The sequence below is a fragment of the Ursus arctos genome, unplaced genomic scaffold (assembly GCF_023065955.2).
Source record: "Ursus arctos isolate Adak ecotype North America unplaced genomic scaffold, UrsArc2.0 scaffold_13, whole genome shotgun sequence".
In the NCBI taxonomy this organism is placed as follows: Eukaryota; Metazoa; Chordata; class Mammalia; order Carnivora; family Ursidae; genus Ursus; species Ursus arctos.
The window spans coordinates 16140608-16167463 of NW_026622797.1; the positions used below are offsets into that span (position 1 = coordinate 16140608).

Sequence of the window (26856 nt, forward strand, 5' to 3'; positions counted from 1 at the left end):
ATAGAGCACTAAGAACACTGATACAATGCTCATGGGAAAGTAAATTGGTTCAATCACTTTTAAAAAGTTTTGCAATATCTATGGTTACCCTATGAATCTGCAATAATACTCTATATAAATGAATGCTCGTATGATGAGTGTGTATATGCATCTGGACCTTTGTACACATACGTTCACGGCAGCATTGTGAACACCCTCAATTAGAAACAACCCAAAATATCCATCTACAGAAGAATAAACAAACAAATTGGGTAATGTCCTTGCAGTAAAATGTTACACAGCAAGCAATAAAAATTAACTGTATTAAAAAGATGGGTGAATCTTACAAACATAATATATTGAATGAAAGAAGTCATTCATCATAGAACATATATTGTATGATTCTGTTTATCTAAATTTCAAAATTAAATTGAGCACTGTTTAGGGAAGTGCAACTAAGTAGTAAATGCATAAAAGTAATGATGCTGGTTAGCACTAAGGAGAAGGGAAAGAGTTCTGAGAAGGGAAAAGCAAGCAGAGGACATCCAAGCTCCCAATGCTGTTCCCTTTCTATATCAGTGTGTTGATGAAACAGGTATTTTTGCTAAGCTTCACACTTATGCTTTATGCATGTTTTAATGTTTGTTACTTCTCATAATAGTACAGTGTGCTCACATGGAAATATACTGCTGAAAAAAGCAAACTACAGGACAGAATGTATGAGTCAATTAAAAAAACTGTGTGTATATGTGTATTTATTCATACGTATATTTCTATGTCTGGAAAACTTAAGATGGAAAAGGAGGGGTTTCTTTTTTATCTTACACATTTCTGCACTTGAAGTTTTTCAGAATGGACACTTGCTATTTTGCTATTACTTCTTCAAAAGCAGTGAAGAAAGAATTCACAACATGAGCATTTTCTGAAGCAGTTAACAGTCATATCACCACCATGGTCAAGGTAGAACCAGCAAAACATTTTACAGTAACTGTTTTCCTTACCTAGTCCTTAAAAATGAATGTTTAAAAAAAAGTAAAAATTAGCTTGAGTATTATTTATTTACCTTGCATGGGATCCTCTAAAAATAAAAATTCTCTGGAGAGGAAATTTTTAAAGTTTTCTGATACTCACCCACCAGCTGGACTCTCCCTGAAGACAAAAGCAGTGGATCGTCCTTTCTGACATTATTTACTGAGTCATCTACTAGCTCTTTAATGTGGTCAATTCCTATGACTTTTCCACTAGAGCCAACCTGGAAATGAGGGAATAATTCAATAACTCACTGGCCTAAATTTGTCTTTCTGAAGTGTCATTAAAGTGTTTTCCTCACCTAAAGTCATATTCTGCAATTTGAAATGAAGACAACTCAAGCCTCCAATTAGATTGTTATTCAGTTTACTATAAAATATTTACCAAGTACAACTTTTTCAGTTACAACCTTCAAATGGATAATTACGTTTCAGTAATTAAGAAGCTAGAATTACGAAAACTTAAAATACTAAAAAAAAAATCCTTTCTTCGATTTCTAATTTTTAAGCCCCAAACCCTGAAATAAGACTTAACTGCTTAAATAATTAATATTAAATGCTTAATATTAATATTAAATATTAAATGCTTAATCATAAATTCTTTAAAAATTAATATTAAATACTTAAACTGCATTTAACTGATATTAAATGGTAACTGGTGCAATCATTTTTAATTTAAATTCCATCTAAAAGTGTGACTTTAAACATTAAAATGTTACATAAAAAATTCTATAGGGATTTAAAAAAGTTTTTTATTATGTTATGTTATTCACCATATAGTACATCAGTAGTTTTTGATGTAGTGTTCCATGATTCATTGTTTGCATATAACACCCAGTGCTCCATGCAATATGTGCCCTCCTTAATACCCATCACCGGCCTATCCCATCCCCCCACCCCCCTCCCCTCTGAAACCCTCAGTTTGTTTCCCAGAGTCCATAGTCTCAAGTGGTTCATTCTCCCTTCTGTTTACCCCCCCTTCATTCTTCTGTAGGGATTTCTATACCCGATTCTACTCCCATATGTGGAAAATATAAAATACATAAATATATAAAAAGGCCCCAAGTATAAATATTAATTGTAAAATAAATTTAACAAAGACTCTGAAATCAGACAACCTGGGTTCACATCTAACCTTCATCACTTACTTACAACTGTACAACCTTGGCAAGTTATTCTATGTCTCAGGTTCCTCAGCTGTAAAATGACGAGGAAAAATGTACATACCTCATAAATGATGTGAGAATTAAATAAAAGAATACACGAAAAGCACTTAGAACACTGACTAGCACATGGTAAATATGTGAAAGACATTAAAATAACACTACTTTTAAAAAGATAACTCAGAAATCTAATGATTTTTAAAAGTGAATTTTTCTCTAAAACCATAAATATGTCAAATGTCAAGAACATGTCATTAAGTAAACACTGGGTCTAAGCTTAGAAAAAAAAAAAAAAATCCTGGGACACCTGGGTGGCTCAGTCAGTTAAGTGTCTGCCTTGGGCTCAGGTCATGATCCCGGGGTCCTGGGATTGAGTCCTCCGTTGGGCTCCCTGCTCAGCAGGGAGTCTGCTTGTCCCTCTCTCTGCCCCTCCCCCTGCTCATGCTTTCTGTTCTCTCTTTCTGTCGAACGCTCTCTCTTTCAAATAAATAAAATCTTAAAAAAAAAAAACAAAACCCTAACATTCCATTAGGGAGGGCTTAACTTCTACAAAACAAGTAAAACAACTGAAAAGAAATACCTGAGTCCTTGTTATGTAACAAGCACTGTTCTGGATGCTTAGGATACGCCAATAGAAAAAAAAAATCAAATAAAATTCCTGCCTCCCTGGAGCTTACATGCTGGTGGTCTGCCAGTTACGTATTTACAGCAAGTTAAATGGATTCCAGTCCAAGATGTATCATCCATAAATCCCAACCTAACTAGACCAGAACCTTCCTATCTGGCCCCCAGGGACAAGATTTTTCATAATAATCAAATTGATTTGATTATCTGAGCACAGATAAACCTTTACTCAAGGGGCTGTGTAGGATTCCAGACAGACTCTGGATAGTCAGTAATCAAGATAAGCCTCTGGTGATAAAACTTGAAGTACAATAAACAAGGCATTTTTCTAAGAGTACTTTTCTTAATATAAAAGTAGCTCTACTCTCATTTCTAATAACCCTGTAGGGGTGTTTGGAAATCAGATTCTCTGTATCATTTTCTGCCAGCTGAGAATCTGGAAGAATGCAGTCTGGAAGCTACTGGTTGCCATCTTGTGATCACAAGGGAAGAACCTGACTGAAGCCAACATTTGGAGGAAAGCAAAGCCAAACCAAGAACCAAAGAGAAACCCACTGTCAATAACAACATCTGATCTTCTTTTGAATCCAGCCACACAAAAAGCCAGATACACTTTAGACTTTTCCATTATATAAACCAAATAAATTCCTCTTTACTCTGCCAATTTGGACCGAATCTTCTGTTATTTGCAACAACAAAAAAACCTAAGTGATACATATTCCAACTGCTATATTAATTAAAAAAAAAAAAAACTCAAAAACTGCTAGTAAAAAAATGTACAGCCAAATATATAATATGCTTCTCCTGGAAAGGAATGAAAAATAAAGCTCTTACCATACGAGCAAAACATGCAGTAAGGATTCCACTTCCAGATCCCACATCGAGAGCTTTAGCTCCTTCATGCAACTGATCAAATAGAAGTTCTAGTGCATATGCATGCTGCCAAAAGAAAACAAAGCAAATATTCATTTTTTTCAACTCTATCAAGTATATATACCATGGCATATAAAAAAGTTGCCAACTTCATACCAATTTTTCTACTATTGTCATCTACCAAGATAATGAAAACACATCACATACTTACACTTACAGAATTATGTAAAAAATTTTTCACTGATTAAATTCTTACATTTGTATAAAATGTTTTAGTAATTTTAGATCTCCAGTGCGTGAATTTTTTATTAATTCAAAGTCAAAAGCTACAAAAGGATTTACAGTGAAGTCTCTACCCCACCCCTGTCCGCAATCTCCCCCATCCCCAACCAATTTCACTCCCTAAAGGCAATCTATGTTGTCAGTTTCTTGTGATTCCTTTTCAAAGATATCCATTCTATGCATACACAAGCAAATATGTATCTATTTTTTTCATTTACTGTATCTTGAAGAACCTTTTGTATCAATACTTAAATAGCCTGTTCATTCCTTTTTATGGCTGAGAAGTATATTCTTGTATGTATATTATAATAACAAAATCCCTCCCCAAAAATCCCTAATGAGGGATATTTAAGTTAGTTTTAATCTTCTATAACAAAAGAGATGAAATAATCTTAAAAGGTATATGTGTAGGATAATGTAATAATTTTTATAAATCTTATAAAGTGGAGCACTTGGGTAGGTCAGTCAGTTAAGCATCTGACTCTCGGTTTCAGCTCAGGTCCTGATCTCACGGGTTGTGAGATCAAGCCCTGCATCCAGCTCCGAGCTCAGCAGGAGTCTGCTTGGATATTCTCTCCCTCTGGCCCTTTCTCCACTAGTGCGCTCTCTCTCTCAAATAAATAAATAAAATCTTAAAAAAAAAATCTTACGAAGTGTATCTATAGGATAAGTTCCTAGAAGTAGAATTGAGGAGGTCGAAGGATATGTATTTTTATGTTTACAGAATATATAAATTACTAATCAAATAAAATCATATTGGATACACTTTGGACCAAACCAAGAAATAAAGCTTTTCTACTTCCTCCTCTTTATAAATTTACATTTCAGTGCTTTTCTAAAATACGCAGTTAGAACTAATAAATGTTATCTCAAAAGCTGTCCTTAAATGCCTGCATTGTTCACTATTTAACTTCATCAGAGAGGCCTGGGTGGCTCGGTTGGTTAAATGTCCGACTCTAGGCTTTGGCTCAGGTCATGATCTCAGGGTCATGGGATCGAGCCCCACATGGGGCTCTGCACTCAACATGGAGTCTGTTTGTACTCCCCCCCTCCATTTTCTCTCTAGAATAAATAAATAAAATCTTTAAAAAGAAAAAAAGAAAATAAATTTGAAGCATCAGAAACAGGTAATGTTCAAAATGGAGGATAGACCGAAAACTCCTTATTTAGAAAACTAATTTAGGTGAGCAAAGCCAGAATACTGGTTACACTGAGGGTAGAGGCTAAGGAACTGGCATGAGAGTGCCTGCTAGAACACAGGAAACATTCTGATCTTCATCTAGGTGGTGGTTACACCTATATATATGTGAACATTCATTAAGCTACACACTTAAGATTTGTGTACCTTGCTGTGTATAATAACTTAAAACATTATTGAGGGGCACCTGGGTGGTGCAGTCAGTTAAGTGTCCTGGATTCAGCTCAGGTCACAATCTCAGGGTCCTGGGCTCCACACTAAGTGCAGAGTCTGCTTGTCCCTCTCCCTCTATTCCTCCCCCTGCTCTGTCTCTCTCTTTCAAATGGATAAAATCTTAAAAAAAAAAAAAGTTATTGAAAAGACTATTTATTCCAATCACTAAAAGTAGATGATCAGATATCATACCCCCCACCCCTGTGTGATGGAACAGAAAGAACCATTAGACAGTGTTCTTGAAAAGGAAAAAAAAAAAAAGGTATGTGGGGGGAGGAATAAGTTAACTATCACTAGGAAACAATTAACCAAATTTAGAATATGGCAAATTCTACAGGACAAATGGACAGGTTTGTTTGTTTATTTATTTATTTATTTTTAAGATTTATTTATTTGAGAGAGAGGGAGAGGGAGGGAAAGAGCAGAGGGGATGGGTAGAGGGAGAGAGACCCGACGATGCAGGGCGATGCAGGGCTCGATCTCACAATCCTGAGATCAGGACCTGAGGTGAAACCAAGTGCTGGACACTCAACTGACTGAGCCACCCAGGCGCCCCCAAATGGATGAGTTCTGTCAATAAATAAGTGGTATTTAAAAAAAGGGGGGTCTTTTAAAATTAAAAGGTACTAAAAAGACTAAAAAGATGCAATGTCTAGATCTTCTTTGGATCCTGATTTAAGCAAATCAACCATAAAACAATTTTTTTGAAACACCTGGTACAGTCTGAGCATGGAATATGTGTAAGATATAACATACTAAGAAGGAATACTGTGAGGTATAATATAGTATTGTAGTCATGTTTTTAAAGTCATCAGATTTATACTTAAATATTTAGGGGTGAATAATATTATGTTTGAGATTTGTTTTTAAATAGTTCAGCAAGAGGGAGACAAAGATAAAACAAGATTAACAGGGGCGCCTGGGTGGTGCAGTCGTTAAGCGTCTGCCTTCGGCTCAGGGCGTGATCCCAGCGTTCTGGGATTGAGTCCCACATCAGGTTCCTCCACTGGGAGCCTGCTTCTTCCTCTCCCACTCCCCCTGCTTGTGTTCCCTCTCTCGCTGGCTGTCTCTCTCTGTCAAATAAATTAATTAAATCTTAAAAAAAAAACCAACAAGATTAACAAATTGTGGGTAATTATTAAAGGTGATGATGGCTACATGAGGGTTCATTATATTATTCTATCTGTATATGTGGTGTTGGAAACTTTCCATATTAAAAAGTTAAAAAAGTTAAGGTTACTATTCCACAACTAATGTAAAAAAGGCCTTTAATAGATAAACCACACACAATCTAAGGGTTTTCAAACAGTGTTCCAGAAAGTCATTAAGGTTCCACAAAAACCCTTTACGATAACACAAATGTACACTGAAGGAGGGGTGTGTTTTGGGGAAAGAGTAATAGAGAACTAACTTTGTCAATTTTTCATATAGACTGATTTACAAAAGAGGCTCTTGCCTAAAGAGTAAAAACACTCATGCTATGAAAAAGAGCTCTAGATTAAACATCAAAAGTAGCTTTCATCAGACTCTTACAACAATCAGTTATGAGGTTTAATAATTTCTGCTAATAAGATAACAAGTATGGGGCTGGAAGAATAGAGAAGTAATCAATGAAACAAAATAAATCCTGCAATATCTGGCTTTCCTGATCCAGAAATCAAAGGACAAGAAGAGAGTTCTTTAAGGTGCCAATCCCCAATCTATAGGCAGTACTGTACCATCTTAATTCCAAAAAAACCTCAGGAATATTTTTTTCAGCATTATGTTTGCATAGGATTTGGTTTTTTAAACAGGGGAGTACACTGAGTTATTATTAAAGTCCCATTCAGATTTAAAATGTCAAGGCCTTCGATCACAATTATTAGCTTTTCTTATGCTTTGATCACCCTAGTTAATATTTTTCTGGATACCCCATGTTTATCTCTAAATCCCCAAACTACGTTTTTCAAAAGTTCTTTTTTATAATTATGAAAAATTTTAAGCCCACAAATACATTGAATACCTTTTTTTTCCTTATATACAGTCACTGACTTTATATATTGTGCCAACTGTTTCACCAAACCATCTGAAAATAGGCTACAGACATCACGATACTTCACCCCAAAATACTTCAGCATGAATCTGCTTAAAAAAACTAGGATATCTCCCTTTGCAACCACATCACCATTAACACACTCAAGAAAATAATCAATTTAGTATCATCTAACATACACACCATACTCAAATTTTTTTTTTTTTGGAAGATTTTTTATTTATTTATTTGAGAGAGATAGCCAGCGAGAGAGGGAACACAAGCAGGGGGAGTGGGAGAGGAAGAAACAGGCTCCCAGCGGAGGAGTCCAATGTGGGACTCGATCCCGGAACACGGGGATCACGCCCTGAGCCGAAGGCAGATGCCTAACGACTGCGCTATCCAGGCGCCCCCATACTCAAATTTCAACTGTCCCCAAAATGTCCTTTACAGCTATTTTTTCCCCAGTCTATTCAAGGCTCATGCACTGCATTTGTCAATAGAAAATATTCTCCTCTCAATTCTCCTCTACATGCCACTTCTCTAGTCTTCAGAACACTGACTCCTTTAAGGAGTCCTGTCCAGCTGTCCCACATAATACCCCATATTCTAGATGTGTGAATTTCCTCAGGGTGAGATTCAGATCCAAGACTCAGCAAGAACAGCACACGAAGCTTGCCAGGCACCTCCCTGTTGCATCACATCAGGAAGCACATAATGTTGGGTCACCTCACCTCTGGACTTGCCAAGCTCAACCACTCAGTAAATGTGGTAACGACTAGATCACTCTATTTTAAAGGCATAATTTTCTCTCTAAAATTAATAAGTAATATGTAGAGTAATAATTTGAGACTACATGAACATTTTTGTTCCCCAATAACCTTCCTCATGATCTCTGCCCAATTCGATCATTATATTGATGATTACAAAATAGTGATTTTTTAAAAAAAGTTCTATTATTCCCTCCATATGTGTTAATTGGCATTCTTCTGTTTTTCATTTTTTTCTCTGCCTTTTTTTTTTAATCTCTATGAACTCACGGATTTTTGTTTCTAATTCACAGTGTTAACAATCCGTTATCTTCATTATCTATCATTTTTCAATTTTCAAATTGTCTCCAGTTTGGCCTCTGAGAATCTCTTCAAACCTGCACATATGTCCTTCCAACATCACCCCATCAATCTTTGAGTACTTCTTCACCTTCCAATTTTCAGTCACTTCTCCAAGGAGCTCTAGTCTCATTTAGTGAGAAATGATATTTAGGATTCAATATCTGCATACTAAGTGTGCTTACGGCTACGAGGATGCCATTTAAACAGGCTGCTTTTAACCTCTTCCCCAATGCATATATCACATTTTCAATTAAGACTTTATATTCCAGGATTGTACATACTTCCAAGCAAGTCTGTGATTTTAAGACATTAAACAGAAATGTCATTTATCTTTGCTCATTTTCTGTTTCTCTTTTAATACTTCTAAGATCTATGCAATAAATGATACAAAATCACAAATGCATGTTCATATAATACAATTAATACTATTTTAGTCTACTCACATCCTGGTTCAGCAAGCATCAAAAGACACTGTATTATTACTTTTTATACATACATGCATACATACAGATGTACTGTGTGACTATATACATACACATAAATACACACATTTTCCTTATTAAGAGACAAGAGGTAAGGATATGTAAGTCATTAAAAATGCATCCTTGGGGCACCTGGGTGGCTCAGTTGTTAAGCGTCTGCCTTCGGCTCAGGTCTTGATCCCAGGGTCCTGGGATCAAGCCTCGCATCGGGCTCCCTGCTCAGTGGGAAGCCTCCCTCTCCCACTTCCCCTGCTTGTGTTCCCTCCCTCGCTGTCTCTCTCTCTCTCTCTGTCAAATAAATAAATACAATCTTTAAAAAACCTTAAAAAAAATAAAAATAAAAAATAAATACATAAAAATGCATCCTTTCTGGGTGCCTGGGTGGCTCAGTCAGCTAAACATCTGCCTCCAGCTCAGTTCATAATCCCAGGGTCCTGGGATCAAGCCCCACATTTGGTTCCCTGCTCGGTGGGGAGTCTGCTTCTCCCTCTCCCCCTGCCCCTCCCCCCCCACTTGTGCTCACTTGCACACGTGCCCTCTCTCTCTCTCAAATAAATAAAATCTTTAAAAATAAACAAGTAAAATAAAATAAGCAAATAAATATTAAAAAAAACAAACACATTCCTATTCCATGGTTAAAAAAAAAAAACAAAGAAGGGGGCATCTGGCTGGCTCAGTCAGAGAAGCATGCAACTCTTGATCTTGGGGTTGGGAGCTCAAGCCCCACACTGGGTGTAGAGATTACCTAAATAAATAAACTTTAAAAAAAAGAGAGAGAAGAAAACAGAAAGAAATTGATAACATGTAGAGGGTACAGAGGGAAAAGCAGATCTCACTTGATCATTCCCATCCCTCCAATCATCTAATTCTGACCTTAGCAGAAATCATTTTTAGTTTACATGCCTAGAGGAAGATGTATGTGTGTATGTATATGTGCAGAATTGATTGTTGTATATTACAGAATACTCTAAATACTTTTCTGTACTCTACTTTTTTTTTTAAGACTTTATTTATTTATTTGACAGAGAGAGACAGCGAGAGCGGGAACACAAGCAAGGGGAGTGTGAGAGGGAGAAGCAGGCTTCCCGCTGAGCAGGGAGCCAGATGCGGGGGCTCCATCCCAGGACCCTGGGATCATGACCTGAGCCGAAGGCAGACGCTTAATGGCTGAGCCACCGAGGCACCCCTGTACTCTACTTTTTTACTTAATGTTTCTTGAACATCTTGCTGTATTGGTACTTACAGAGATTCCTCATTTAACAGCTTCACAGTACCTCACTGTATGGATATACCATAATTATTAACCATCCATTATTAGTGGACTATCAGTGATTACTGTTATTATTTTTTTTGCTATTATAAGTAATGTGACAACGAACATCTTTAGTCATTTTGTACCTATAAAAATATACCATAGGATAAATATCTTGAAATAAAACTGAAAAGTGTAAGGTATATTTATTTCACATTTTATAAATTTGCCAAATTGCCTTCCAACACTATCAATTTACTCTCAACAAAAAAGTATGTAACTGTTTCCCCCTTTCCAATACAAAGTATTAAACTTTTTGACCTCTGACAATCTGATAGGTGAAAATGCTAACATGTAATTTACTAAGTATATAAATATAAATACAATATATAATATACATAAATATAAATGAAAATTACATGTTTTCATTTGCTTAAGTGCTAATGTCATCTGTATTTCTTTTTCTATGAACTACCATTCTTGTACTTAAACTATATTCTTTTGGGCTTACCAGTCTTTCACTTATTAATTTATAGGATACACAACCACATTTGTATATGGAAATCTGCCCTAGATTGTCGTATGTATTATAAATATTTCCCTCAGTTTTTCTTCTTTTAAATTTGCTTATACATTTTTTTCTCTGCAGAAATCCTAAATTTTTATGTTGCAAAATATATCATGTTTTTTAATGGCTCGTCTTTTGTCATGTTTTAAAAAGTCATTTCCAGGGGCACCTGGGTGGCTCAGTTGGTTAAGGCATCTATCTGACTCTTGATTTCAGCTCAGGTCATGATCTCAGGGTCATGAGATCGAGCCCCACATCAGACTCCACGCTCAGCAGGGAGTCTCCACCCCCACCCCTCCACCAGCTCCTGCTTTCTCTAAAATAAATAAATCTTTTAAAAATAAATTAAAAATTAAAAAATAAAGTCATTTCTATTTAATGTCTATAAATAATAATTTTCCTATAATGTCACCTAGTATAATTATCAGTTCATTATAAATATATGTAAATTTATTTTAATATAAAGAAGGCTTTACATTTAAATACGAGCTTCTCCAATCCCAAATACTTTCAGAGAATCAGAAAACCTATTGTTCTCCCCAAAAACCAACAGAGTACTCATTCAAATAACTGACATTTAAAACCCAAGAAAATTCCCAACAGATTAAAAGTACTAGATAACTTAAAATAGGTTCTTCTCAAAGTTATACAGCTTCCTAGCTGCTATACTTGACCAATCCCTAATGAATTTTCCAAATAAGATATGAAATAAAAGAAATAATATTCGACTTGAGATTTCTACAATATATCCATTATATTATTTAAAATATTATCTTCCTTGGAACACATGGGTGGCTTAGCCGGTTAAGTGGCTGCCTTCGGCTCGGGTCATGATCCCGGGGTTCTGGGATCGAGCCCTGCATCGGGCTCCTTGCTCGGCGGGGAGCCTGCTTCTCCCTCTGCCTGTCGCTCCCCCTGCTTGTGCTCTCTCTCTAATTAATAAATAAAATCTTAAAAATAAAATAAACTATTCTCTTCCTTAATTTGCTCATCACTAAATAACCTTTTATATCCAATTTTTATGTGATTAGATACTAATGACGACCAACAAAAACTTTAATGACAATTTCTACCAAGACTTCTCTCTATACATCATGTATTAAGAATAAGAGGTTCATTACCAATCCACATAACTCATAGATGACAAAATTGATCCAATTAAAAGTTCAACTTTTTTAAAACCTTTTTAACTGAAGAAAATGATCTTAGAGGAAAAATGTGATCCACTTATACCCAAATGGCCAAAGTTAACTTACCATGTGTGGAGCACTGATTGTTGCTTGGAAACCTGCAAAAGAAGAAGAGAACTACTGACACATTCAGCTGCAAAACCATACCAGATACTCCATGTAACTCCTTTCCTAACATCCACAAATTTTTTTTCATAGTAATATTTTTTGTTTTCATGATCTCAAGAAAATAAACCTTTTATTTATAACTGTCGAGGAACAGTTAAAATGAGAAAATACAACCTTGCCAAAGGCATATTATGCTCATCTAGTATGACACTCCCACTATTTCTAAAACTTTCTTTCCCCATATAGTTAGCTAAGAAATAAAGTAAGAACGTCAAGAAGTTGAGTTGGTAAGTTTATGACTTGTTTTCTCCCCAGGTTTATAAAAAGAAAATAAACTTCTATATACAATAGGTATGCAAAATCTGAAAATTAAATTGCTTCCTATTTCTGGCAACTTATTGAGCAACTGGCAATCAAAGAAACTTAAGAGACTAAAAAACGACCTCAGTTTACTCTTTATACTATTGCCTGATGGTAATTCACAAACTTTTCTTAGTTTTTAGCTTTCAAGTATTTTCTTCCAGTGCTGCTTTCTCAAAACTTATTTACCTGCTTCTGCATCTGAAGCAATTTTCACTGAGCGGTGGTAGCAGGTGCCTTCGGGGTTCAGAAGCTCCCCAGGATCTTCTCTGCTGACTGTTATAGTGCTTCAAAAGAAGAAAGTATGGCAGCTGGCTGACAGAATCCTGAGGCCCTTCTAAGCCTCAAAGGCGCCCACTGCCAAGGCTCAGCAGCTCAGCAAAACCTGCTTCAGGAGAAGGAGTTAAACACTGAACTTTCTAAAACCAAGCACAAACCAAAAAATTCAGGGCAAGTGAAGCAGAGAAGTCACTAAACGCTTAATTATACTTATTTCCTTTAATATTGACTTAAAAAACTGATGTTAATGTGAAAAACAACTTTAGTCAGCATTAAGGCCCTAAAGAAATCTCAGCCCTAAGCTTAAACTTAAATTTTCATTAAAAGTATGTTTAAAGAAAAATGTTTAAGATATTCTTTATATATATATTATATACAATTTGAAAAAATAGAAAAAATACTTAATACATAACATCATTTTACTGAAATGGCTGTGTGGAATTATGATACTTAAATGAGGTATAAAATTCAAACTAGCAAGGTAATAATAAATATTTGTATCCCAGTCCATTTTTACTTAACAAAAAGTATACAGTAAATGAATAAAACATGACATTTTCAGAAATCCAGACCTTACCTATTGATTGTGGAGAATCCATATAAGGATTACATTTTGCATAGTGGGAACGGTCTGTGGCCAGCATTACTTCAAATACTTTATCTGTTTTGATGATTCCATTTTCTGAAATGAATGAGGCAAACATTTTAAGCTAGGAGTGAGATGACTAGATGCACTTTAAATTTACTCTGGTTGCACTGGAGAGACTGGACTGGAAGAGAGCAAGATTGGAAGTTGTTGCAATGGCCCAAGTAAACACAACCTGGTCTTCAGTGATGACACTAAGAATGAAGATAAGTAGAAGGATCTGAGTTATATTTAATAGGTAACATATACCTAACTAGCTAGCTTTGGAGGAAGGATGGTGGTTGAGATGCTGATATCATACACTGATTTGTGAAATCCTGGAGAAGGAGCAGAGTTAAGGAGGAAAAGGATAACTTACTTACTCAGTGACTATAAACCATACAAGTGGAGATATGCAGCAGTCCACTGAACACATGGATCTGGGGCTCAGGAAAGAGATCTAGGACAGTGATATAGACTTCTAGTAATACAGATGGTAACTGAAGCAATGGAAGTGAACTCAAGTGGCCAAGGAAGAATACACGAAGAAGAAAAACAAAAGGGAACACTGAAGAGCTGTGCAAAGGAAGTGGAACCTTCAAAGATTATGACAAAAAGCAGCCACAAGGGTAGATGAAAATCAAGCAGATAAACTCTTACAAAGCCCAAGTGAAAAGAAATTTTTCAAGAAGGAAAGCAAGGTCAATGATTATATTTGGATCCCCTAATGAACTATAAATTCTTTGAGATTAAGTATAATATGTTAAACTTAAATAGCCCTCATGGTACCATGCATGGTTATTATTCAGTAAGTCCCTTATTAACTCACTCAATATGTTTACTGACTGTCTAATACATACCAGACACAATGGTACATGCTTAGGATTATTATTATATAGGATTAGAAATAAACAAGATAACATAATTACAATTGTACAATTTAAATGAGTGGATTATATAATATAAAAGTATACTTTAGTAAACCTGTTTAAAAAAAAAAATTCGGTGGGGGTGCCTGGGTGGCTCAGTTGGTTAAGCATCTGACACTTGGTTTTGGCACAGGTTGCGATCTTTGGGTCCTGAGATCGAGCCCCACATTGGGCTTCACGCTTGGCGCGGAGTCTGCTTGTCCCCTTCCCTCTGCTCCTCCACTTGCTCGTTCCATCTTTCTCTCTCTCTCATAAATAAATAAAAAATCTTTACAAAAAATTCAATGGGACTAGAAGTGGCAATCGAGAAGCTCTGATTCTGGGGGAGAATTAAAAGAAAACAGGGAAAGGATGGTGCCTTTTGGTGCAGCAATAAAGGGAAAATAATATTAAGGATCCTGCAGAAAAAAAAGAGCAATAGGACGTGCCAGCTCCTCCCCTTTCCCCCGCACTACTCCTAACACACACCATCCATTAAAGAAACTGCAAGTCACTATACTGAAAAAAGGTGCTCTGGATCTGTGTCCACAAAATGTCCAAAAATAGAAAAAAGGAAAAAACCCAACTCCAATCAAAGATACTGTAAAAAGAAAACAAAATGCAAATCAAAGCATTTCAGCTGAGGGGCACTTGGGTGGCTCAGCAGGTTGAGCATCCAACTCTTGGTTTTGCTCAGGTCATGGTCTCTGGGTCGTGAGATCAAGTCCCACCTCGAGCTCCAAACTCAGCAAGGAATCTGCTTGAGATTCTTCCCCCTCCCTCTTTCTTCCACCCCTGTTTGTGTTCTCTAAAATAAATAAATTAATTAATTAAATTAAATAAATTAAATCTTTTAAAAAACAAAAACAAAAAACGAGGGGTGCCTGGGTGGCTCAGTCGGTTAAGCATCTGACTTTGTCTCAGGTCATGATCTCAGGGTCCTGGGATTGAGCCCCATGCCAGGTTCTGCACTCAGTGGGGAGTCTGTTCTTCCCTTTCCCTCTGCCCCTCCCCCTGCTCATGCTCTCTCTCAAATAAATAAAATCTTTAAAAAATTAAAAATTAAAAAAACATTCCAGCTGATTAAACAGAAACAATAGTTTTAAAACTATACTCTAAGAAAACAGCAGAAGTAAGTAAAAGTATTACCAGGAACAATCAACCTTGTGACATATACTAATAAAACTATCAGACTTTACCGGCACCTGGTAGCTCAGCTGGTTAAGCGTACAACTCTTGATTTCAACTCAGGTCATGATTTCAGGGTAGTGAGATGGAGCCTGACAGTGCTGGGTGGGGATTCTCTCTCCTTCTCCTTCTGCCCCTCATCCCCTGCCCCTGCACCCAAGCTTGGCTGGGGAGCATACTCCCTCTAAAACAAAACAAACAACAACAACAACAATAAAAAGTATCAGACTTTAAAGGCATGGAAAAAAATCCTCAGAGCTTCAAGGCAAAGAACCGAATTACCTAATAAGGGTTTAAAAAAAAAGAAAAACAAAAAAGGCAACCATCAGATTACCTAAGAGCAAAATTCAAAGCAAAGCAAGAATGAAGCAACATTTTCAAGAAATTCAAGAAAAGAACGTGCAGGGGCACTTGGGTGGCTCAGTCCGTTAAGCATCCGACTCGGTTTTGGCTCAGGTCTTGATCTCAGGGTCCTGGGATCAAGCCCCAGGTCAGGCTTGGCGCTCAATGGGGAGTGTGCTTGAGATTCCCTCTCTCCCTCTGTCCATGCCCCACTCCATATACTCACTCTCTCTCTCTTAAATAAATAAATCTTTAAAAAAAGAAGAGAAAAATGCAAATCAACAATTAAAAGCAGCAAACTACTGAGGCACCTGGCTGGCTTAATCCATACAGCATGCAACTCTTGATCTTGGGGTCATGAGTTCAAGCCCCACATTGGGCTTAGAGCTTACTTAGAAAAAAAAAATTTTTTTAAACCCCACAACAACAAAAAACAACAAAAAAAGCAAACTACCAATACATTCAACAACTTGGATAAATCTCAAAAGTACTAATCTCAGTGAAAGAAGCCAGACAAGGAGACATACACTATATGATTCCATTTATATCAAATTCTAGAAAAGTCAAAATCATAGTGCCAGAAGGCTGATCTGTGATTGCTAGAGATTCGGGGTAAAAGGAGTAGATTAATTGCAAAGGGGTACCAGGAAACTTTGTGGGTAAAAGAAATGTTCTATATCAGAAATCAGCAAATTTGCATAAAAGTCCAAATAGTAAATACTTCAGGTGTTGCAGACCAAAGTCTCTGCTGCAAGAATTCAACTGTCAACGTAGTGTGGGAACAACCACAAACAATACCAAATAAAGGTCATATTAAGATAAATTTTTACATCTAAAAGCAGACAGTAGGGGTGTCTGGGTAGCTCAATCGGTTAAGCTGTGACTCTTGATTTCAGTTCAGGTCATGATCTCAGTGTCCTGGGATAGGGCCCCACTTTGGGCTCCATGCTCAGTCAGGAGTCTGCTTCAGGATTCTCTCTCTCCCTCTGCCCCTCCCTCAGCCTGCTCGGGCACGCACACTCTCTCTATATAAAATAAATACATCCAAACAAATAAACAAATAAAGACTGACAGACAGTAAGCCAGATTGGCTTGTGAGGTGCAGTTTGCTGACCCTCGTTCTGTATCATTATGGTGTTGGGTTATATAACTATATCTGTCAAATTTTTCAAATTGTAATTTTTTTTTAAACGAGAGAGAGAGAGAGAGAGAGAGAGAGAGAGAACGTGTGCATGTGTGCACATGTGCACACATGCACGAGGGGGAGAATCTTAAGCAGGCTCCAGGCCCAGCATTGTTGGGCTCCATCTTACAACCCTGAGATCATGACCTGAGTTGAAATCAAGAGTCAGACACTTAACTGACTGAGTCACCCAAGTGCCCCCTAAATGTGTTTTTTTTTTTTTTTTTAAGATTTTATGTATTTTAGGGAGTAAGCAAGAGAGCAAGAGAGCGCACGAGGTGGGGAGGGGCAGAAGGAGAGGGAGAAGTAGGCTCTCCTCTGAGCAGAGAGCCCCACACAGGGCTTGATCCCAGGACCCCAGGATCACGACCTGAGCCAAAGGCAGATGCTTAACCAACTGAGCCACCCAGGCACCCCTCACCAAACACTTTTTAAAAGCAGGTCACTATTTATTAAAAAGCTGAACACATCAAGGCTCAGAATCAAGATTTATTAGGCCATTATTTGGTGGCTTCCAAAATTTTCACCACAAGATTCTTTTATACTTTTGCCCTGAATTCCGTATTTTGAAAGATGCCTAAACTAGCTACATTTACTAAGTTATTAAGTCATTTTGCCATTTTTGGTAATTTGACATATACAACTGCCCTGCCCTGAAATATTTTTATCAATCAGCAAAATAATTTAATGTTTTACTTTTTGTGGATAGCCTAATTATGAGTAAATGTGTAATTACCATTAGGCTTTCTGAAATAGTGAACAGCTTTAGAACCACCCATACCCAATTCTCCTGTGCCCTAGGGACCAAGGACCTTAATTAAATAATTATAATAATGGCTAACATTGGTCCAAATATGCAATTGACCCAAAGGAGAAGTCAGTAGGATTCAAAAAGGAGAATGCAATAGAATCCAAGCCATAAGTCAAATAATAAAAAACTTGTAAAGATTAAAGCCATGTTAAGGTGTCTGTTTCTCTTTTCAACTTGAGGGGTGGTGGAAGGGTGAGAGGGAGATAAATTCCAGGAAAAAAACAAAAATGCTGTAAGAGTCATGATTTAGATATGAAGAAAACTAAAATGTGACATGATTTCAAGCAACTGATCAAATGTAAAAACAGGGAAAAATATCCAACTACTCCTCTACAATAGTGGAGGGGTCTGTGATATTGGAAACAGAAAGTAGGGAATAAATTCACAGCAGACTACATAACTCAGCCAAATGTTGACATAGTCATACGATTATGACTATTGACTTTTAACACTTAAAAATCAACAAAATACAGAAAATTTATTTACTGCTCAAAACAAAATACAAATTACCAACTTTAACAATGTAAAAGAGCCACGAATAAGTTGGAAAATGAGAGGGAGAACTCCCTAGTATCCTTTGTTATAAAGTAGAAGGGTTACCAGAGGTAGTGTTAGTTTATAAATTATGAAACAAGAAACTAAGGTTAAAGTATATTACTTAAAGTTAGAAAGGTAGCCACAAAAAAGGAAGCAAAAAATTATGATATAACTATACGAGGGAGAGGTGGGTGTGTAGAGTTAAATACTTGTCCATCTTGGCAGGAGGTCAACAGATAATGTCTGAAGTCGATAAAACAAGAAATGACAGTTTAACCACATGACTTAAAGGCATGAAGATAATCACCAGAAAAAACAAACAAAAAAAAATGTTGTTAAAAGTGATTCCCTCTAGGCAATGAGTCTAGGGGTAGGGAGGAATGGAGCCAAGCAATTGTTATTTTTCAATAAATGCCCTTGTGTAGGATTTTACCATGTATATATATTACTTGACTAAAAATTAATCTTGGGGCACCTGGGTGGCTCAGTTGGTTAAAGTGTCCGCTCTTGATCTCCATTCAGGTCTTGATCTCAGGGTTGTGAGTTCAAGCCCCACGTTGGGCTCCACGCTGGGTGTGGAGCCTACTTAGAAAATAAATAAATAAATAAATAAATAAATAAATAAATAAATGAATAAATCTTTAAAAAAAATAAAAATTAATCTTAATTCTCCTAACCTTGTTATCATAGATTCTATGTATTTAGGTAAGTATATACACAACACACACACACACACACACACACACACACACACCTCCAATTAGCAAGATGTAAGATGTGGCAGGGCACTCCTTTTCCTTTACAATGGTAGAACTGTAACTGGGTGCATTATATAGTCTCTCTGTAGTTATGTGTAGTCTTACAATTAAGTTCTTGTCAACGGAACATACACAGAAATTATGTATGCAACTTTCAGATCATCCCCTTAAAAAGGAACGGGGGTTTTTCTCTTTCCCCATTCTTCTCCCCACTGGCTGGAATATGGAAATGATGGAGGTAAACTATCTTCAACCTTTCAGATAAGGCAAAGACTTTAGGAAGCACAAGGGAGATGGAACACAGGTCCTCAACATTTTGGAACAATTATATTAGCTCTAAACTGCTTATGCTTGGATTGTTACAGGAGATAGAAACCTTGATTTTGTTTCAGCCATTGTTATTGTGGTCTTTGTTATAGCAGCCGAACAGGTACCCTAATGCACACAGTATATGAAGAGGAAAACAAGATCAGTCTGAAGAACAGGACTGGAGTTGGAGCATGGGAATAGGTTATAGAACACCCTAAACAGGCCTAAAATCTGAGCAAGTATTGACCCCTGATACAGTAAGTAATGGGAAGGCTGGGCAGCCAAACGACTTAACAGAAAGCAGTATACTATGGAAATCAGCATAATGTGTAGAACAGAGTTGAGGGGAGGGAAACTGAGAGTGTAACAACCCCATCAGACACTTGGAGGTCTATCACTCCAAGTGTGGACTACGGACTCAGGCTGGGAGAGAACCAATGAAAATAACAGCAGAAGCAATGACTACGAAAGGCATCCATAAGAACTGCTGAGTTAATGTGGTAACAGTCTGAAAGAACCAATAACTATTCCAAGATTTTTGATCCAGGAGAACAGAAGAATGGAACTAACACTGGCAGCAATGGAAAGGAAGAAAGCCTGTATTGATATGAAGCACTGAACACAAGGTGCTTCATGGACTTCAAACAAGTTTCTCTAATCTTGCTACAAAGTTACATCTCAATAAAAGAACTATTACATTACATTACATTACTTAATTTGACTTGAACAGTTGTTAACCATCTACTCTATATTCCTTCTCAACCATCAATATGCCAGGAAAAACAGTAAGAAATGAACAGACTGGTCACCTTTACTTCCTATCTAGAATGATTAGGCCTAAGAGGTAAGCAGAGCTTGAGACACTTTCGGTATAGAAAGTCGGAGAGAGATTAGTTTTAAATTCATATTATAATCAAAGAAGAATTTCACATGATGGAAAGTTATGATAAAGCATATCATCTAAGTACCAGAGATTATTTAAAAATACATGTTTCTTACTAGAGGTGTTGAATCACTATGTTGTACACTTGAAACTAATGTAGCACTCCATGTCAGATAATTAAGAAAGAAAAAACACATCTCTCCCTGGACTGCTATCACTCCTAATAGATACATAAAGTTAACTATTTGTTTTGACACTATTTCTTAAAGGAGGATGTTCCCTGGACTCCTCACATTTGACAAACTAAGATGTTATACAAAATTCTAAAACATAGGTAACCAAATGTTAACTTCTGTGGCTCACTCCTAAAGCTTGCGCCCTGCAGCTGATTTTACAGAATCCACAATGCGACTGAAATCACAAAATCTAGGATTTGGAAGGGTCCTTTGGGAGTTTAGTGTACAGTTAAAGCTGATGACAGATCTCTTCTATGATATCCCTTATAGAAAAATGATCAACCATTCTTTGCTTCAACATATTCAGTGACAGAAAACATTATTTCTTAAAGCCAACTCTTTGATTGTTAGGATAGCTTTGTGAATACTTACTTACGAGCCAAGATCTGCCTTCCATTTGTCCTGGTTTGACCCTCCACTACATGCCATTTCCTAAAATATTTAAACACTGTTGCTCTCTTAAGCTTTCTCATCAAACCACCATATAAAATGCTGACTCTCTCTGGTCATCTTGATCACCCTTGTCTGATAATCCTTTTTTTTCACTGCTACTCTTAAAGCATGTTGGCCAAAACTAAATGTAATACTAATAAAAAATATGTGGAACAGCAAAATGGACTTAAGACCACATGAAATACAATGTAATACATTAAATCTAGTGCTGTCCAATAGAACTTATGATGATGGAAATGTTCTATGTCTGCACTACTAAGTTTAGCCTCACATGGCTACTGAGCTCTTAAAATACGGTTAGTGTGACTGAGAAACTGAATTTTAAATTTCATTTTACTTTAATTGATTTAAATGTAAGTAGGCACACTGATAGTAAAGCCACCCCCATTATATAAATTAGATCTTACTCAAGGTACTGTAAGTTTACCTATTAGTATGTACCCATAAGACTGACTTGAAATAAGCCAAAATGAGGAGGTATTTTCTAGACTCTAAATGATGCCCCAACTTCTGGAAAACAATCCCTTAGTATTTTCTTAGCTGGTTTTATTTGGCCCGTGAACACACATAATAAAACTAATGGAATATTCTCTTCTCCACTAGTTATGCTACTAGTAGCTAAGAACTGACATTCTAAATAGAAAAAGAAAATAATTCCAATTTATTTGCATAAATAAGATACAAAAACTACAAATTATTATAATTCTTATTCAAATACCTACTCAAGGTCTCTACTGAAATGTTAAGCATCTCAAATACAACATCCCCAAAAATAAACTCGCGCTCTCCCACGACTCCTTCCCACCACCCAAAAGTTCCTGCTGCTCACGCACTTATTGTTTCCAACTCAGAAAACGGCAAATCGTTCCAATTGCCCAGGCCCAAAACCTTGCTCTCATATCCTTGACTCCAATCTTGCTCCCATACCCCAAATCCAAATCTAGCACATGCAATTTTCTCTGCTTAGAATGCCTGTCCCCCCCTTCTATCTGCATAGCTAAATTTTCTTCCCATCCTCCAACTCTTTGCTCAAGTGACACCTTAGTGAGGCTTTCTCTCCCAAAACTGCAAACCTAGTACCCCACACTTCCAATTCTCCTTCCCTTCTTTGTGACTTATCATGTGACATACTAAGTATTGTACTTGTCTGCTCCCATTACAAGTAATCTACAAGAGAGAATATTTGTTTTGTTCAGTTTGGCATATAGAAGATAGTTAAATATCAGTTGACTGACAAATCCTGTAAACATTACAGTATATGCAAAATGACACAATCAAGGATGCAAAGTAAAAATAACTGATATTATTAGGGCACATTTAATCTTTCCTAACAAATAAAAATCAGTAAAAAAAAAATGTTTTAAGTGTCTAGTATAACATGTGAAGTCTATCAGTTAAGAGTTAACCTTCCACAAATGCTCAGGTTTAGACACCCCTGCTCTAGGAGACCACCTTTCTTAACCTCATCCACTCTTGTCCCCATCTTTTCCTAATTACTATCATGGCTTGATATTTTTCCAATAAAAGTAGAAAATAAATTCTAATATAAACATTACTGAAATTGTCACATTTCGTGGATTAAGCAGGCTCATAGTTGTTTTAAGTTAAATTTGTTTTAAGAGCACATTATCAGCCCATAATTATAAAATAACTATATTCTTCATTTCTGTAGACCTGCACTGTCCAATATGGTAGCCATTAGCCACATGTGGCTATTTAAGTTAACTAAATAAAAATCCAGTTCCTCAGTTGTGTTAACCACATTTCAAATGCTGAATGCCACATGTAGCTTAGTGGCTACCATATTGAACAGGCAAGATACAGACATTACAGAGAGCTCTACTGGGCAGGACTGTTACAGACATTTTTTCCCTAAAACCTCATTCTAAAGCATAAAACTGATTCGACTGAAACACTGGCAGAGTTTCTCATAATTTTCAATTCTCTGTGTCAGTGATTCTCAAAGTGGTCCCCCAGACCAGTGGGAGCATTACTTAGGCCCTTGTTAAAAATATAAATTCCTGGGGGCACCTGGCTGGCTCAGTCTGTGGACCATGTGACTCTTGATCTCAGGGTTATAACTTCAAACCCCGCATTGGGTGTGGTGCCTACTTAAAAAGAATAAATAAATTTATTTTTAAAAAATACAAATTCTTGAGCCCTAGCAAGCTGTTTTACTAGCTCTCCAGGTGATCCAGGAGATTCTGAAGCATGCTCAAGTTTTAGACCACTGTTCTAAGTTACTTAAGAGTGGTTGTTGGGGCACTTGGGTAACTCAGTCAAGTTAAGTATCTGCCTTCAGCTCAGGTCATGATCCTAGGGTCCTGGGATTGAGTTGTGTCAGGTTCCCTGCTCCACGGGGAGTCTCCTCCTCCTTCTCCCCTGCCCCTCCCCCTCCTCGTGCTTGTGTGCAATGTGCGCACGCTCTCTCTCTCTCTAATAAATCAATAAAATCTTTTTTAAAAAGTGGTTGTCATCATAAGCTATAAAATACTGAGACATACCATTACATTCTACAATATTCCATAAATGATATATCAACTACGAAATCATACACGACCGTATTTCTATTATGCCATCTTATAAAAGGTAAACTCAGTAGATATTTTCAATAAAATTATAATATTAAAACTAAAGCAATCGTGAACTTCATTTCTTTTAAAAAATATACAACTGTAATTTGCTTCCTCTTCCAATTTGCAGATCCTTTTTCACTTTAACATCAACACCTTTTTTTAAGTTCTTTATTGTAATTCCAGTATAGTTAACATTATAATGTTATATTAGTTTCATGTGTACAATATAGTGAATCAACAACATAATCACACTTTAATCTTTTTCTAAAGATTCAACTAGAAGCCTTTAAGTTAGGAAGAATACACAACAGTGGAATAACTAGGAAAAGAGAGAAATTTTCACATTTTGTGCCAAGTGAAATTCTCGTATGAGAAAATATTACTTTTATAATAAACTAATAAGTAAAAATGAAATCTACTAGCTAGAATTCAGCAAGAAGTTGAAACATTGCACAAGTGTTACCAGAGGCTAAACAATTTGAGTACTCTAATTTCCTACTACAAATCATAGATACAGTATAAGACTAAATATTTGCAATATCAACATGTATGTTAAATGTTAAATATTTATTATTAAATTTTCTGATAAAAAAAATCCTTAGAAATTCTAGCAAGGAATAATAACACTGCAATAAAATTATTATAAAACCAGTGGGGAAAGAGGTAGTCTTGACTTACTACAAGTTTGACCCAAAAAGGAGAGTCATTAAGAGCCTGATTACAAATTTCTGCCATAGCCAAGTGTTTACTGTGATAACTTACCAGTGGAAAATTACTTAGTCACAATTTGTGCATAGAATGTTTGGGATGTGTACACTAAAATGGTAGGCACTAGATCATTTTAAGAAATATTATTAAAATATTTACAACATATTGAGTTTGTGTAATCCATGGGAACCTAAATCACACTTAAAAATACTGCCTCAGCATATAAATGTCCACTTCCACTCAAATATCCTTCCATAAAGTGAACGCTGGCAATGCTTGACAGAATTTTGAAAGCTAAACATTCTTCATTACTAAAAGCAAAGGACACAATTTCAAAATTTTTACATACCATAAAAAAAAAAGTCAAATGACTAATATTAAGTACTAACCATGTGCCAGACGAGGATGTTTATTTCTCTCACTCACCTTGGTATTCCTAGCACAGATCCAAGCACATAATATATATTTAATTGCATTTATGAAAAAAGGAATGAGTATTAAGTTGAGAGAATTCAAAGATTTAAAAAAACATGTCCTAGCCTTCAAGGAAGTTACAAATCGAATTAGGAAACACGACAAACACAAGAAAAGCTAAATAACATATGACAATTAAAAATACCACGTGGCAGGATACAATTATTTGCAAAGCTGGTGGCAAACGGAGTGCTATAAATTCTGACTAGAGTGAGGGTATCACGGACTGCGGTCCTTCTGGTCTCCCGACCAGACAGAGAGCAACACTCTATCTCGATTTAAAAAAAGAAAGTAAGAGCACTCATCCCACCCTAAATTATCATGAAAGTTAGGAATACAATAACTAAAGAGAATGATATAAAGAAACGGCCTTGAAAAAAAGTTAGAACATTCCACACACACAATCATTTGTTGGATCCCAGGACCCCTGAAAGCTCCTGAAACACAAGTCTCCCAGGAATAGCATCCTCTTATTATTTCTTCCTCCGCCCCCCACGAAGATTTCCACTGGACAGCCGCCCCAGAAATTTCTCCCAGCATCCGCAATGACAATACTCTCATCTTTCCCTCCCTCCCCTCGCCTGTATCAGACGGTGGCATCTCCCTCCTGAGGAAAAAACGGAGGGCGGGGAGGTTGTATAGGAGGGAGAGAATGCTTGCAGTGAGGCCGATTATTAAGGAGGAGGAAGGCAAGACAACGCGGGGGTCGAGGGTGGGGTCCCCTCGGATCCAGCCCAGCCTCTAGGCCAGGCCAACATCTCCCCACCCCGAGGGCACGCCCCTCGCCCGCCAGACCCGAACGAGCCGGCGGCGGACTCGAGTGACAGCCCCACCACCTGTGCCGCAACCCCTCCCCCAGGCCCGTGGGGAGACGCCTGCCCCTGCCCCACCAAGAGCGGCCCGTGGCTCTTTCTCTACCCTTGCAGTCCACGTCGCCGAAGAGTGACAGGTCCCTGGGGGAGGCGATAGCAAGCGCACGCCGCTCGATACTGCTGGTGCAACACTGCACCGTACCCTCCAGCCGGCACGGGGCGGGGGCGTAGACAGAGCGTTCCGGACGGCCCAGGGGGACCCAGTCCAGGCCTAGCCTGGCCCAGTTGCCCCACACTGGGCGGGGGTGGCACTTACTGCGGAGATTGTGGATTAGCTCCGAGTGGCTGGCGCCGCCGGATTTCCAGGCCATCGCTAAGCACACCCGGAGCAGGTACAGAACCACCTTCAGCGCGGCGACGGTGCCCAGCAGCTTCCCCAAGAGTGAGACCACCTCCCACACGGTCACCGCCCCGCTTGCGTCCCCGCTGTAGTCTCCGCTGTGACTGCTGTCGCCGCCGGTGCCGCCACTGCGCGCTCCCGGCATCCCCCGCGGCACGCATGCGCTCTGTGACGCTGCGCGGCCTCGGGTGCGGCGGGGTGGGGCTGCCGGCAGGGGTGGCCTCGTGCCCCACCGCCTGCGCCTGTGGCTGCTGCGGGTGCTGCGGACGGGCTGCGAGCCCGGGCTGAGTCAGCGCCAACGTCGCCGCCGCCGCTGCTGCGTGCCGCCTCTCTGAGGCCTCGGGCTGTGCACCTCCAACTTGCTGAGTTTGCCCTGCTGCCAGGCGGGGTGGGCCCTGGCGTGGTCGGTCGCGTGCCTGGCTGCGGCCTTGGTCACCGAGGGCGGTGGCACGACGGCGAGACCGATTCGTGCCGCCGCTTCTGCCCGATCTGGTTACGCCGCGGCCGGTAGCTCCGTAGTCGCAGCTGAGTCAGCTGTTGCGAGTCGCGGGTCTGCTCCTATAGCTGTCCAGATTGTTAGACGGTGGGCTTCCTCCGTACTCCTCACCCAACCCAGTTGTCTAATATTTAGGTCCGTTAGAGTCAGAGCTCCGTGTGGTGGAACCTGAATACTCCTAATAGAACTGGAGGGCAAAGGCCCTCTCTCACCCGAGTACTCGAGCCGCAGGTTTTGTGACACGTACATCAGTGTTTGGTTAGCAGAGACTTTGGGACCCTGGTTTGTTCTCAACTCTAAAGCACATACTTGGAGAGTGGAAGAACGCCATAACAAGGACGGGTGGGTGGAGCGTGGGAGTGCTTTGCTCCTGCAAACAATGCAATCGGCTAAAATTACCACAGTATCTAATGGAGAATGTGTTATTTTCCCAAC

The 26856-nt window shown here is 38.1% G+C and overlaps 1 protein-coding gene across 3 annotated transcripts in view; it reads right to left on the minus strand.

The window, feature by feature from the left end:
- The window catches only part of PCMT1 (protein-L-isoaspartate (D-aspartate) O-methyltransferase), a 40286-nt gene extending 14199 nt beyond the window's left edge, over positions 1-26087 (minus strand). For 2 of the 3 annotated variants that reach the window (XM_026505034.4, XM_026505035.4), the window contains exons 1-5: positions 25842-26085; positions 13300-13404; positions 12042-12073; positions 3629-3733; positions 1111-1231 (exon numbers count right to left, since the gene is read on the minus strand). In XM_026505034.4, coding sequence (XP_026360819.1) covers positions 1111-1231; positions 3629-3733; positions 12042-12073; positions 13300-13404; positions 25842-26070 — 592 coding nt within the window. In that variant the 5' untranslated portion in view covers positions 26071-26085. Of the gene's footprint in view, positions 1-1110; positions 1232-3628; positions 3734-12041; positions 12074-13299; positions 13405-25841 lie in introns of all 3 variants that reach the window. The other variant, XM_057310976.1, reaches the window with a different exon arrangement.
- Between the last annotated feature and the right edge of the window lie 769 nt (positions 26088-26856).